General features: G+C 37.5%; 1 protein-coding gene across 1 annotated transcript; it reads left to right on the top strand.

Moving 5' to 3' along the window:
• The first annotated feature begins 5,150 nt into the window (after positions 1 to 5,150).
• LOC107592065 (nuclear factor erythroid 2-related factor 1-like) lies at positions 5,151 to 12,199 on the top strand. The gene is made up of 4 exons (XM_016281425.1): positions 5,151 to 6,081; positions 6,613 to 6,623; positions 9,192 to 9,278; positions 9,668 to 12,199. The coding sequence occupies exons 1-4, from the start codon at positions 5,556 to 5,558 to the stop codon at positions 10,865 to 10,867; spliced, it is 1,824 nt and encodes a 607-aa protein (XP_016136911.1). The 5' UTR covers positions 5,151 to 5,555; the 3' UTR covers positions 10,868 to 12,199.
• The last annotated feature ends 3,523 nt before the right edge of the window (positions 12,200 to 15,722 follow it).

The following is a 15,722-nucleotide window of genomic DNA, read 5'->3' as shown; positions in this document are numbered from 1 at the left end:
AAACTAAGAGTAGAAAACCGACAGAACGAGCAACGTTTATTGGCAGATACATAGAACATGGTTAGCAGCGACATCTTGTGGCAGTTTAAATAGCTCGGACTCTTCCAAGAGAGCTGCAAAATATTTGAAACTGTAAAAATGGCAATATGCAACCACAGCGGAGCGCTAAAGAGGTGCAAATGGTCTTGGAATTCGTCATATCCGGACGTTTTTTAGACGTTTGCCATTGGCTATTTTGAGTGATGACGTACCCAACACTGGACAAATGAAAATGTGCTAAAAGTGCGCAGTTCTGATTGGATATCGTTGAACTGTCAATCAAGGCGAGCAGCGCCCAGAGAAACATTTGCCGTCAGTTGAAAGCGTGGAAGGCTACAGGCAACAACTCGCGCTCTCAAAGGCAGAGATTTAGTCAGAGAGAGTTCGGCTTTCCTAACTTTACTAGAATAACTCAATTTGATTGTACTTAAATTATATCACAAAAACAATAATAAATAATTCATTTAATAGAAATATTACAATATATTTATTTTATTTGTATATTTTATATTATATAATTTTATATTTCGTATAGCTTATAATAATGATGATGATGATAATAATAATAATACATTTGTGTCCATTTTAAATCGTTTCAAATTATTATAGTATTGTATTTTATTGGTTGCCACTATTTTTGTATTTATGCAACATTATTATTGCTGTTATTATTTTGTCTCCTGTTATTACAGTATAACTTTTCTTATTGCAATAAGTGCTTGATTTTAGACTGATATAAAATATGTAGGCTATAAATGATAAAAGTAGAATATATATAGTATAAAATGATAAGTACAAACGGATTAAAATATGTAGGCCTATATAGCTACATCGAAGATTTGCAAGTTTAAACAGCCAAAACTGGCTGGGTTTTTCGAACAATATTTTAAAAAAAATTAATGAAATATAAATAATTACGTGTAAGCTATGCACAGTATTTTCTTTTTTATTTGTATTTTATTGTTCTGTCAAGTTTATTATGGATTGTTTGATATACATAATATGTTGATGATGGTGTTAACGGTCTTGAAATAGATGAACATTATGTGTACTCGAGAATATACATTATATAATCTTGTTTAGGCAATGTATGTTCTTCTTTCCACAGGTATCTCATTGGAAACTACTTCAATTTGGCCTCTCCATTCATTTGCGATTCCACACAAGCTAGCGGAGTGAAGCACGTTTGTGCGCATGTCCAGTAGTTCGTCTGTGACGTCGCAATTCTGTAACCTATCCTAGAGCTCCTTGATCCAAACACAGAAAAGAGAAACTCTCTCTCTCAAAGTTTTACTTTAAGAGCAAATCATTAAAGCTATTTGGCGTTTATATTAAATATTTGTTTTATACGTCCATATAATTTGCACCCCCATGAGAAAATGTCCATTTATTTATTCCAAGCAGAAATTCTTTAGTCAACAAAATATACATTTGTAAAATAAATTAGGCTATATATAGGCTAATGTATATATAATTGTAATTGAATGTAATTTATAATCTGGCATATTTGAATGTTGTGCTTGTGGAGGTAGAAGGGAGAGATTCATGTCCACACCGTCACCAATGAGAACTCAAGTAACGGAGTATGTGATTATGGCTCCTCCCCATTTTCTCTTGAAATGAGCGAGTTCACTGAAATGCCAAACAACGACCGCGATTACTCTGTAACACACCTAATGATTCTGTCATTTTACTGACAATACCATGCAGACACAAGCTGAAGTTTCTGAAGGATAATACCGTGCTGGACTTTGTAGGTGATGCTAAAAAGCTGTCTGGACTGTGAAAGATCGTGCCATGGAATGTGAACCGTGTAAAATTTAGCAAGAAGTATTTTTCCATTTCAGTTGGATGACAAGATTACGTAAATCTAAAATTTCGGATTAAGGATTTTAGTACGATTTTTATGTCTGTATTTACAAGAAGAGCGGAAGATGGGTTAAAAAATATCCTGCGTTGAGGTCTTTAATTATAATATTACAATTATTATTTGTTGTTGCTGCTGTGGTTTTCGTTATCCTCTTTATGGTTAGCTTATAGAAATAAAACGTTGAAAATACAACTGTTGAAATACACAGAATACCAAACACATGGTCATGGACTGTAGCCTACGCATGGACTCCTTGCTTCTGCATGTATTTGTACTTAGTAATTTAAAATATCACAGAATGGCATCGACAATAAAACATCTGGAGTGATAACAGACACTAAAAACCTGAGATACATTATAACATGCACTGCGAATCATTCACCTCCTCCTCTGAGCAATATCCTCAGTTGGATGCCTAAATAACCCAATAATCACTAGTATTTATTTTCACTATAAAATAGTGTGCAATTACTTTTTAAAACAGTAGAGGGCGACGAAGGTTTAACTTGCTTTTGCACAGGCGATTTAGCCTAGCTTGATTTTTTTTCCTCCTGAAAGAGTTAACGTTAATCCTTCTTAATATCTCTCAGACCAATCATAAACCTGTGATATGTTTTGAAGTATGTATGCTACCCACGTTTTTGATGTAAAAATATCAACTTTTTGCTGAATTGAACTGTCTTTGTGTTGTTTGTAAATTAGCAATGAAAACAGATAGATAGATGATAGAGTGCTTTGAGAAAGTATTCATCCCCTTTTATTTTTTTCACGTTTTATTTTGCTGCCTTGTTGTCGTGCGTGTAACAGAGCTGTTGTGAAAACAAGCGTTGTGTCTGTAAACTGTCATAGTCGTACATTTGGGAGTTGTACCAACTGTCATGGCCGTAGATTTTGGAATCCAACTCTGACAAAAAACTAAATTACATACAATACTTTTAAATTACGCACGAGTAAATTAAAATGACACACAAATGCTTTGAATTACGTACGATTATTTTTGACAGCGATTTTATTCCATAGTTAAACTGCTTTAAATTACTTTTTGCCACATCAATCTACACGCCGTACACTATATTGACAAAGCAAAAACAGAATTGTCATAACTTCGTAAATTTATTAAAAAATAAAAAACTGAAATAAGTACATTGCATAAGTATTCAACTAAATATTTAGCTGAAGCAACTTTACAGTCTCAAGTCTTTTTTGTTTGGCAATGCCATTCTTCTCCTCACTTCTTCACCTCTCAAGCTCTGTCAGGTTGGATGGGGGCAGATGCACATTTTCAAGTTTCTCCAGAAATATCTGACTGGGTTCAAGCTCATGCTCTGGCTGGGCTACTCAAGGACATTCACAGAGTTGTCTATAAGCCACTCTTGCTGTGTGTTTAGGTTCATTGTCCTGTTGGAAGGTGAACCTTCTGCCCAGTCTGAGGTTCTGGATGCTCTGGACTAGGTTTTCATTAAGACTATCTCAATATTTTGGCGCACTGAGCTTTTCTTCTATACTCTGACGAGTACCTCAATCCCTGCCGCTGAAAAACAGCCCCACAGCATGAGGCTGCTACCAGCACACTTTACTTTTGGGATGATACTCTGCAGGTGATGAGCAGAGCTGGTTTCCTTCAAACATGATGTTTGGAATTGAGGTTCATCAGACCAGAGACTCTTGTTTCTCAGAGTCTGAAGGTCCTTTAGGTGCTTTTTTGCTAATTCCAAGTGTGTTTTCATGTGTCTTCACTGACGAGAGGATTGAGTCTTGCCACACTGGCATAAAGCCCAGATCGGTGGAGTGTTGCAGTGAGGTTTGTCCTTCTGTAGATTTCTCCTATCTCCACATATGATCATGGAGCTCAACTGACCATCAGGTTCTGGGTCACCAGTCTAGACAAGGCCCTTCTCCATCAATTGGTCAGTTTGGCCAGGAGGCCAGCTCTAGGAAGAGTCCTGGCTGTTTCAAACGTCTTCCATTAAGGGTAACAGAGACTACATTCTTCTGTGACCCTTCAATGAAGCAGAATTTTTTTCTCTTCATTGAACTCTTCCCCAGATGTGTGGCTTGACGCAAACCTGTTTCTGAGCTCTACGGGCAGTTCTTTTGACCTCAGGACTTGTTTTTTGCTCTGATATGCATTATCAGCTGTTAGACCTTTCATTAAGACGTGTGTGCCTTTCCAAATCATACCCATTCAATTGAATTTGCCACAGGTTAACTTCACTCGAAGGGTAGTAACATCTACAAGCAATATGAATGCTCCTGAACTAAATTTCAACTGTCCCAGATAAGGGTATGAATACTTATGCAATGGAATCATTTAGGTTTTTTTATTTTTAATAAATTTGCAAAGATATTAAAAACCTGTTTTTTTGCTTAACCATTATGGTGTATGGAGTGTAGATTTATGTGGGGAAACAGTAATTTAAAGCAGTTTAACAAGGCAGCAACATAACAAAACGTGAAAAAATGAAGGGGTATGAATACTTTCACAAGGCACTGTAGACAGGCAGAAAGACAGACAGACAGACAGACAGACAGATAGATAGATAGATAGATAGATAGATAGATTGTTTGTATACTTTCACAAGGCACTGTAGACATGCAGATAGATAGATAGATAGATAGATAGATAGATAGATAGATATGTATAAGCCTTGTAAGTAAGTTTGGTAATGAATCACCACTCGTGTCTGTGGTTCATGGACAGTTGACTGATGACGGCAAGTAATTTAAAGCAGTTTAACAAGGCAGCAACATAACAAAACGTGAAAAAATGAAGGGGTATGAATACTTTCACAAGGCACTGTAGACAGACAGATAGATAGATAGATAGATAGATAGATAGATATGTATAAGCCTTGTAAGTAAGTTTGGTAATGAATCACCACTCGTGTCTGTGGTTCATGGACAGTTGACTGATGACGGCCCCAGCCATGACATCCACCGTTGAAAGTCAATAGTATCCTACTTGAAGAATGCAGCGGGTTAGTAGGTCAAAACAGAAGAGGGAGTAGCTGTATGTTTTGACAGATTTAAGCAAAACAGTTTTTTCGTTCTTAATAGAAGAATATATGTCATTAATAGGACCAAGAACGGAAAAAAAATGCCCAGTTCACTTTAATAATTCGTCCAAGAGCGGAAGGACTAAAAAGGAAGTTACGAAAGCACACTTGCTTGTGATTGGCTCTTTAAATGAACGACAACAGAAATGGTCCAATCAGAGCTTGTTGCGAAGGTAATTCCGTCGCATGTGAGTGAGATTTTATGAATTATGCAAATTTGAGCAGTTGTTCCCCTCTTCGGATGAGAGGCTAGATTCAGGATAGTCGAGGAGTTTTGTTGTTCTTAATAAAATATACAAGTCTTTTTGTTGTTGCTACGGAATATATCAGACGAGAATGACTCGTTTTGCTTTGCGTGATTAGATGGCGGCGCTGCACCTCTGAATTAGGGTGTTATAGGCCAGGAAGTTATGAAAAGCCGGTAGTGTTTAAGTGCAGCAAACAGTTTCGCCGGTCGGGGCTGCTCTTTGTCTGACACAGAGAGTAGTCAACACGTGCTCTTTTGTTTGGGGGTTTCTCTTTGTTTACTGCAAACGGGCGATCTTTGTTCTCGTTTAGGCCTCCCGAGGTTGAAATAATTGGTTTGAAACATGCACCACATGAAGAAATATTTCACCGAGGGACTCATTCAGTTTACGATTCTGCTGAGTTTGATAGGAGTTCGCGTGGATGTCGACACCTATTTGAGCGGCTACTTCTCGCCGTTGATAGAAACAGACGGAGGGCCGAGCTCGGCTTTCATACAGACCCCGTTTCATCACTACCGGGACACCGCGGCGGGCCATCAAGTGCATCCGAAATGCCCAGAGCTGGACTATTTTTTCACCAGCCGCAGGCTCTTGAATGAAGTGCGTGCGCTCGGGTCCCCGGCCCGCTTCCCCACGCGTGTCAGCGCATGGCTGGTGCACCTGGTGCCTGATGATGGCTCTGATGCAGGTGAGCCTCACGACCTGTCGGGGGGCCCTGGTGACGAGGAGATAAATACCGAAAATCACCGGGAAGAGGATGAGCACAGGGCTGGAGAGGGCTTCGGTCTGTCAGTTTCTCAGGACCTCACTGCTTCCAGGCCTTGCTGTGCAGCTGGAGAACTTTCCAAAGAGGTAACAATACAGTGCTGTATTACACACTTCCCGTACTTTTAGTTTTATTATGTTGCGTTCTCTTCATGGGGCACGCCAGTAGCCCCATATAACGTGCTTTAAGTGTTTTTAAGTGTACGTGTTTTTGCTGAGTTAGCCAGTTAGCTTCATGGCAAGTAGTATATTGCTCTCGTGAGCAACTGAAGCCGAAAGCGAAACAATGACTGACCCATCCATAAACAAATTAGTTTAATGTTACATATTTAAGAAATGTTGTTAAATATGGTCAAATTAGAAATGCGTAGTTGAATTGATCGTTATTGATCTTTAGGCTGTGATTTTATGTGTTCATTTACGTTGCTTTTCAGCAATGTTTTTCTGCAATTACTGTTTTTGTGGGGAATAAAGTTTACTGCCTAACAAGAATGGTGTGTTTATCAGGTTTAATGTCAAAGTTTAATGTAATGTTAATGTCAAGGCAATCAATTTTGCGTAACAGTAATTTAGTTAATATTTTACTCAACCAGCTCTGTAAATGAATGAGAACAGTTACATTTGATTATGTTAGTTATGGTTCTGGTAATTCAACTCCATATGAACTGTGGTGTTGGTGTGAGATGCTAAAGGGATAGTTTGCCCAAAAATAAAAATTGTCATCATTTACTCACCCTCATGGCATTCATTTTCAAAACAAAAATGAAGATAAGGAAACCTGAAAGATTTCTGTCCCTCCACTGATTATCCACAAAACTCAAAAGTCTTCTTGAATAAGAGACATGATCACTTTATATTAGGGGTGTAATGGTACACAAATATGACAGTTCGGTACGTACCTCGGTTTTAACGTCACGGTTCGGTATGATTTTTGTACAGCAGGGGGAAAAAAATAAACTTTTTATTTTTCATTTTTATGGTTTACTGAACAGGTTGCTCTTTCTTTAAATACATTCAGTTATAGTTTAAATTTTCTTAGTGATAAAAATCTACCTCAGCTTATGCTTAAAACTATAGGGAGCCCTTTTACATTATAAGGTTACAATTAGGCCTAACAACTTAACCCAAACTTAAATTTAATTGATATTTATTTTTAAATAGATGATCAACACTCAACTTAAAAAAAAGAAATAGATAAATAAAAATAAAAATTGTATGCAAACATATGAATTGCACATAATGCAGTTTTTAAATTAACTTATAAATAATTACATTTCTAAGCTATTTGTTAAAATATATTCAATTACACAATGGCTGTCATAGCATGTTTCACAACAGATTAATTTAAACATACTGTACTGTAGTAAGTAATTAAGACTAACAGGTTTAGTAAAATATAATGAGTATATGGTGTAATATTTCGCAAAATGCTCCTCTCTAGACTTAATTTCTCTAGTGAACTAACGAGCTGTGGACACTGATGACTTGCTGAGGTAAATTAAATGCTAGGTGACATTTTGTTTCCCCGCTGTATTGTTGATGTCTTTCCGCGGTTGAAACTCTGATTGAGCAATTACATGAGGCACGAGATGTTCAGTCATGTTTATTCGCGTTAAAACTAGTAGTACAGAGGAAGGCATGATCGAGTTCACTCGCGCTCCGCTCTGCACACATCAGCTGGGTGTCACGGCTCAGACACGGGAACCGGAGCTGATCGCGGCCGCTCTAGTCAGTGCTTGTGTTGGGATTATACCAGCACGTTTCTGAACCGTCCCAGAAGCGGCTCTCTAAGGCGTTTATACAGCGATCGAAGAACCAGCCGAAGAACAGCAGAGTCGTGGTAGAAAGTTCGGAGATGGTATTAAAGTAGCTCAGTTTAAATGTATTGTATGAATTGCCCTTACTATGGAATAAAAAATACGGGGTGTCTATTTACATTTAGTTAAAAGTGGCTATGAAACATCAGCTCCAGTGGCGCAGGTGGATAAGCACTTAGTCTTGGCTTTTTGACGCGATCGACCCGGGTTCGATCCCGCCTTTTGCCGAACTTTTTTTTCCTCCCTTTTCAAATCTCGTATTAGCAATGGATTCTATTTAGACTACGTGAAAATAGCAGTATTTTTTTTTAGCAATATGCTATTTACACTAAGTGCAAATACCTAGTTACACTGTTAAAATAGCAGGATTTCTACTAGCATGTATACTACTTGTTGCAAATAGTGGCAATTATCTGCACTTCAGTATTGTAGTACATTATAAAACAGTATGCAATAATAACGTATTGAGTGTAAATTATAATTAATTATTACATGGATGCCACCTTATTGGTACAATAAAGCCCTCCCTACACCTACCCTACCTACCCGATACTTTATTTTCAACTTTTTGATGATTACCTTAATTTTTATTGAAAATAAATGCCTTTATGATGTGATACGAGATTTGAAATGTGAGAAAAAAAAGTTCGGCAAAAGGTGGGATCGAACCCGGGTCGATCGCGTCAAAATGCCAACAACTAGCGCTTATCCATCTGCGCAACTGGAGCTGATATTTTACAGCCACTTTTAACTAAATCTAAATGCACTCCGTATTTTTTTATTGACAGATGTCTCGTCCAGTCAGCGGTGAGTAATCCCAAACCAATGGCGCTGTCTCAAACTATACCTACCTTTTCTGGTTTGTCTGATTTGTCGTTGTGTTTTCTGACTTGTTATAATGTTTTCTGAATTGTTGTTGTGCTTTCTGAATTGTTATTTTGTTTTGTAGACTTGCATTTGCGTTTGTAATTTGTTATTTTGTTTTCAGAATTGGGATTTGTTCTGCACCTCTCGGCCACCGTAGTCATGCCACATAAAAGACGGTCAAATCGCCATTTATTATTTGAATTTCCTGAGAAAAAAAAAATAAAAACTGTATTCGTGCGGTACACATGCGTACCGAACCGAAAGACCCGTACCGAAACGGTTCGGTACGAATACGTGTACCGTTACACCCCTACTTTATATGGCAAACAACTTTCACTTAGACTTTTATTGACATATAAATATTGATTAACGCACATTCTTTGAGCTTATCAAATATTGTAAACACGGAAACTCAACCGTACTTGCTTGATGCAACATGAGGGTAAATTAGAACTTTGATTTTTGGGTGAACCATCCCTTTAAATAGTTGGACTTTTTATTTATATATTTTTTCTGCTTCTCCTTACAGGATTTGCTGGGTAGTAGTACCCTTCCTCCACCTCTTTCTGGGCTTGAGCTTCCTCCACAATGGCATGACTTCCTCTCTGAATTTGATGTAAGTAGTTTCTGTGGAAGACTCATCCTCCTTTAGAATAGAGGGATCAATAAGAACGGTACAATTTTTATGCATTTGGCATATAGTTTTTATCCAAAATGACTTATATTCAAGGTACACCATTTTGTGTCAAATTTTAGTTCTTGCTTTCCCTGTGAATCGAACCCTTGACCTTGGCATTGCTAGTGTTATGCATAATCACATTATGCATCAAAAGATGTCAGTAGACACTAAAGAATACTTGCATAACTTGCATAAGAATACATAATTGTAACAACACAAAATTTAATATATTTGTGTTTTCATTTATGTGCATTTTAAGTTCTAGACATTTTCAGGTTCTTGTTTGTTTGTGCACATCTGACAATTTTTTACTTTTCCATCTACAGGATTTTGACTCCATGGTCCCCCAACGCATATCCGACTTAGAAGCTGAACTTCCTAATCCCATCAGCTATGACGTAAGCCTTCAAGATGCAACGGTAGCCGGAGGAGATTCAGCTAATAGAAGGCTTGCATCTTCCCAAACACCCCTCTTCCGTCTTGAGTCCACAAACTCTTCTCACTCAGACCCGTCTCAGAGCTCAGCAGGGGCACTTCCTTCATCGCTCTTCTCTTTGTCTGGGAACAGCTCTCGTAATGAAACCTCCCCTTCGCAGATGGGAGGTTATCTAGATGAGGCTGTTTTTGACCACATCAATATGTTGGATCTAGATAATCTTGGTACAATGGACCCTCAGATGCTGGACGGTATGCAAGGGGACATGGACACTCCATGGCCTGAGGATTCAGACTCTGGCCTGTCTTTGGAGAGCAGTTCAAGGAGCCCCACATCCCCGTCTACATCATCCGATTCATTTTGTGAGGATGAAGGTGGAGCTACAGGCTATAGCAGTGAAGTGGAGTCTCTTTTGTCAAAAGGCGGCGCTTGTGCAGCCGCTTACCGGGATTGGTCGCTTGTAAACCTTGTAGAAAACATCTGGCACGATCATACCTATTCAACCCCACAGGCGCAAAATTCTACACCATCTAGCTGGTTCACAGCAATCAAACAGGAAGTGATGAGCGAAGATGAGGCTGAACCAGAAGAGATGAGTCGTGATGAACATCGGGTGCAGGCATTAGGTCTTCCGTTTTCAGCCTTTCAGATTGTCAACATGCCTGTAGAAAACTTCCTGGAGCTGCTGGACAGCCAGAATCTGTCAGGATCACAAGTCACGCTCTTGCGTGATGTGCGCAGACGAGGTAAAAACAAGCTTGCCGCGCAGAATTGCCGCAAGAGGAAGCTGGATGCGATCCTGACCCTGCAGGATGAGGTCGAGGGCCTGTCGGTGCAGCGGGATGCTCTCCTGCGCCAGAGATCCCACACAGCCAAAGCACTTTCTGCTGCTGCAGAGCGGTTCGAAACGCTCTCGCGGACTATGTTGAGCCAACTTCGGGATGAATATGGACATCCTCTGAACCCTGAGCACTACACACTGCACTGCAGTGCTAACGGACGGGTGATGGTTCAGCCTCGCACAAACACAACGTCAAGGACAATGACAAGTAGCAAGACGGTGAAAAGAAAGAAGGACAAGAAACCCTAAAGACTTTTTGAGTGTGTGTGTGTGCATGCGTGTTTGTGTTTGTGTTTGTGTTGACATACAAATATTTCTATGTTTTCTGAAAGGTGAGTTTTTATGCTTGAGAAGATATTATGGGGCATTTCTGGCTCTTCTTTGTTCCTAAAAGCCATTCGTAACTCAAGTGGAGGGCAGAAAGACTGTAATAAATAGTACACTTGGAGCATGGGAGTAGCCTTGTTTATTTGCAGGAGAGAATGTACTGAAAACACTGGACGTTGTGTATAGTAAGAGTGTGTATAAAGATTATTTCTAAAGAGCACATGTGAAAATTAAAATTCATTTTGCTTTTTTTTTAACTGTTAATTTAAATGGCAAGTTACTAAGTAAAGATTTTTTGCATATGGTCACTGGAGGACCATGTTAAAAAGTGTGATCAGTATTCTTGCCGGAATGAGCTTAAAAGGGCTTCTGAAGTTTTCTCACTCTCATTTTGATCCTAGTTTTTTGGGGGGGGAAAAAACGAAAGAAAATATTTAGAAAAATGTCCATATGATGAAAATCAATGGGGACCAATGTTGTTGTCTTTTGCAGACAAGGTTTGGAACGACATGAGGGTGAGTAAAATTTTTGGGTAAACTATCCCTCTAAACTATCCCCACAGAAATTACCTTAATTTCAACTATTTGTAGACATTAGAATCAAACACAACTTTGTGTTAAGCAGTTACCTTCATAACCGTGTATACGTTTTCCTCACCACTGAGAAATAAAATATATATATAATATGATTTTGTGTCTATGACAAACAGTTATCACTCTGTTTAAACTTTTCCTGTACATTTACATTACTGTCACTTACATTTGCATTTTACATTTATGCACTTGCTTAACAAGGAACAATTATAATGCATTCATTTTTATTAAGGGGTTACGAGTTTGGATTGCAGATTTGTTTTCAGTTTGGTTTTCCTTTGGGTTGTTTTTTGCAAACAAATTAAATATACCTTTAGAAGTGATCATCTTTGAAGTGAATGTAAAAACGACAAATAAAGTGGAAGTAATTAAATGAAAATATGGAAATGGTGAGTTTTGTTCTACGTCACAGCACAGTTACACGATTTGGAAAAGGCAAATACTGCATTGGTTTAATGACAAATTAATTAGTGAATTAGTGTGTAACGTAAAATGGCCCAAACAAATCCCAAACATCTCAAATGAACCTGTTTATTTATTTTCTTGGCAGAGCGGTTTGATTTGTGTTTGTGAGTAGGAACTGCTTCTCTTTTCTTTTTTTTTTCTTTTTCTTTTTTTCAGTTTTCTATTAAGTGTATTTTTTAGCAATTATTTGTGTGTGTGTGTGTGTGTGTAAGGGTTTGGAATACATTAATTTTAAATAGGGATGTTCAAAATCTGTCTCTTTTATATCTTTTAAACTGAATAAAGGAGGACAAAGTAATTGTTGAGTTTTTATTGGATTATTTTTGTTTTATGGTTCCCATTTCACAAAACATGGTTTTAGAAACACATGCAGTGCTATGCTGCACTTGACAAAACCTCAAAGCAAACATCCAATCTGCAGGTGTAACGTAAAATGGCCCAAACAAATCCCAAACATCTCAAATGAACCTGTTTATTTATTTTCTTGGCAGAGCGGTTTGATTTGTGTTTGTGAGTAGGAACTGCTTCTCTTTTCTTTTTTCTTTTTCTTTTTTTCAGTTTTCTATTAAGTGTATTTTTTAGCAATTATTTGTGTGTGTGTGTGTGTGTAAGGGTTTGGAATACATTAATTTTAAATAGGGATGTTCAAAATCTGTCTCTTTTATATCTTTTAAACTGAATAAAGGAGGACAAAGTAATTGTTGAGTTTTTATTGGATTATTTTTGTTTTATGGTTCCCATTTCACAAAACATGGTTTTAGAAACGCATGCAGTGCTATGCTGCACTTGACAAAACCTCAAAGCAAACATCCAATCTGCAGGCAAAATAATTGTAACCATAAAAATCCTTGCTGCATCATGCATTTGTGCTGAGTTAATGTTTTTGTATATATTTGAAATCCAGAATGAAAATCTAGTTTAAACTCGTAAATAAACATTTTTTAAACTTTGAAACAAATATCATTATCATTAAACATGACATTAGATTAATACCAAATCTGCACAATTGTTTAGTCGCTGATCTTTTTTGAAAACTTGTCTCAGACTGTTGGGCCCCTCTAAGCAAAGAAAAAAAACCTTACCAGATTCTGAGGGATTCATTCAGTGCCCTCCACTAATATTGGCACCCTTGATAAATATGAGCTAAGGTGGCTGTGAAAAATTGCTTATCCTTTTGATCTTTTATTTTTAAAAATCACAAAATTTGAACCTATCATTGAAGTAAAACAATTGAAAGTGGGAAGAAAATCTCATTATGAAATAATTGTTCTTCTCCAATGCATGTTGGCCACGTTTATTGGCACCCCTAGAAATTATTTTGAGTAAAATATCTGAAATATATTACCATTGACATTAAAAATTTTTAGCACACCAGGGTGACTAGGAGCATGAAATTGTCCAGCCATTCAAATTGCCACACTTCCTGTTCCACAGGATTATAAATATGAGGAACAAAAAGGCCAAATACCCTTAATCATCCATCACAAGGAGTAGAACCAAAGAATATAGTTCTGATGTGCAGAACAAGATTGTTAAGCTCCACAAAATAGAAAGTGGCTGTAAGAAAAGAGCTAAAGCATTGAAAACCCCAATGCACCATCAGGGCAATAATTAAGAGGTTCCAATCAACTAAATATGTTACAAATCTGCCTGGAAGAGGACGTGTGTCTATATCGTCCTAATGCACGGTGAAGAGGAGAGTTTGAGTGGCTAAAGACTCTTCAAGGTTCACAGCTGGAGAATTGCATTTGAGTCTTGGGGACAGAAAGTCTAAAAAAATCAAAAATAAAACAGCCCCTACATCACCACATGTTGTTCGGGAGGGTTTCAAGAAAATTCTCCTTGCTCATCCAAAAACAAACTCCAGCATATTCAGTTGTCAGACACGACGGGAACTTCAAATGGCACTGGCTTCTATGGTCAGATGAAACTAAAAAAAAAAGAGCTTTTTGGCAGCAAACCCACCAGATGGGTTTAGTACAAAGGGGGATAAAAAGTACCCCATGTCCAGGGTTAAACATACTGCTGGATCTTTAATGTTGTGGGCCTGTTTTTCTGCCGGAGGTCCTGGACATCTTGTTCAGATTCATAGCATCACGGTTTCTATCAAATACCAAAAGATAAAAAATCTAAACCTGACTGTCTCTGTTAGAAATCGTGTAATGGGCTGTGGTTGTTCCATTGAAAAGATGTGGTTGTTCCTGAAAAGATCCAAAACAAACATCAAAATCAACACAAAAATGCGTCACTGAGCACAAAATGAAGCTTCTGCCATGGCCGTCCCAGTCCTCTGACCTGAACCCTATAGAAAATGAGTGGGGTGAACTGAAGAGAAGAAGCACCAACATGAAGCTGTGAATCTGAATGATCTGGAGATATTCTGTATGAAGGAATAGTCTATGATCTCTTATCAGGTGTTCTCCAAACTCTTCAGGCATTATAGGAGAACTCAGAACTGTTATCTTGGGAAAAGGACGTTGCAATAATTGGGTGCCAATAATTGTGGCCATCATGAACTAGAGAAAGCATTTATTTCACAATGAGATTTTCCTCCCGCTTTCTTTTGCTTTACTTCATTCAAGTGATTAAACCAGAAAAGAGTCTATATTAGGGTATAGGATCAGGCAGCAGAACTTGTATTAGGCGGAAAATTTACTACTTTGGAAATAATAATAATAATAATAAGCCTATGTCGATTTTAGCTAACTGCTAAAAATGTAATAGTTTAGAAAATATCCAACAAGACATCAACAAGTCGTTAAATCTTAATTTATTTGTATTCCTTTGTTTTGTGTAGAAATACTTTGCATGCAATCTTGCAGATTCAGGATTACATCAGTAACAAAAATACATTATAAATTTTATTTAGATATTTTTTCTAAATAGTTAACATTTACAGGAATGTATAGTTCTGTAGGCGTCCTGGGGTGTTACAAACTATTTGTGAAATCTAGCTAACAAAATATATATTGTGTGTTGGAGTGTTCCAGACGCTACAGTTCAATAATTTAATTCAATAAGTTTTGAGGTCAGTATTGCATGACACTAGGCAAGGCAAGGCAAGTTTATTTATATAGCACATTTACACAATGGTAATTCAAAGTGCTTTACATAAAAGAAAGTAAAATAATCATAAAAAATTATCACAAAAATAAAAAAACAAGGAATTTAAAAAACTTTGAAAATGATTTAAAATGAATTTAAGACAGTTAAAAATAGAAAATGATTATACATAAAATACAGTGCAATCATTTCGGGTTGCATAAAATACAGTGCAATCAGTTCGGACATCGCACTGTGCTCATTCAATAAATGCACAGCTAAACAGATGAGTTTTGAGTCTAGAATTAAATGTGACTTATGTTTTAGCACATCTGATCTCTCCAGGAAGCTGATTCCAACTGCGAGCGGCAAAATAGATAAAAGCGGATTCCCCTTGTTTTGTGTGAACCCTTGGTATTTCTAACTGACTCTATCCTAATGATCTGAGTGGTCTGTTAGGTTTATATTCAGTGAGCATATCTGCAATGTATTTAGGTCCTAGGATATTGAGGGATTTATAAATGAGTAAAAGTACTTTAAAATCAATCCTAAATGTAACTGGAAGCCAGTGTAAGGACCTGAGGACTGGTGTGATATGCTCAGATTTTCTGGTTCTAGTCAGAATCCTGGCAGCAGCGTTCTGGATAAACTGCAGCTGTCTAATGGTCTTCTTGGGA

The sequence above is a fragment of the Sinocyclocheilus grahami genome, unplaced genomic scaffold (assembly GCF_001515645.1).
Source record: "Sinocyclocheilus grahami isolate Dianchi unplaced genomic scaffold, SAMN03320097.WGS_v1.1 scaffold149.1, whole genome shotgun sequence".
In the NCBI taxonomy this organism is placed as follows: domain Eukaryota; kingdom Metazoa; phylum Chordata; class Actinopteri; order Cypriniformes; family Cyprinidae; genus Sinocyclocheilus; species Sinocyclocheilus grahami.
This window is presented reverse-complemented; position numbering and strand designations above follow the sequence as displayed.

Excerpts from the sequence above, each read along its gene's own strand:
- LOC107592065 (XM_016281425.1), top strand. The coding sequence starts at position 5,556 with ATGCACCACATGAAGAAATATTTCACCGAGGGACTCATTCAGTTTACG. Across the intron at positions 9,279-9,667 it reads ACTTCCTCTCTGAATTTGAT|GATTTTGACTCCATGGTCCC; the intron begins GTAAGTAGTTTC and ends TTCCATCTACAG.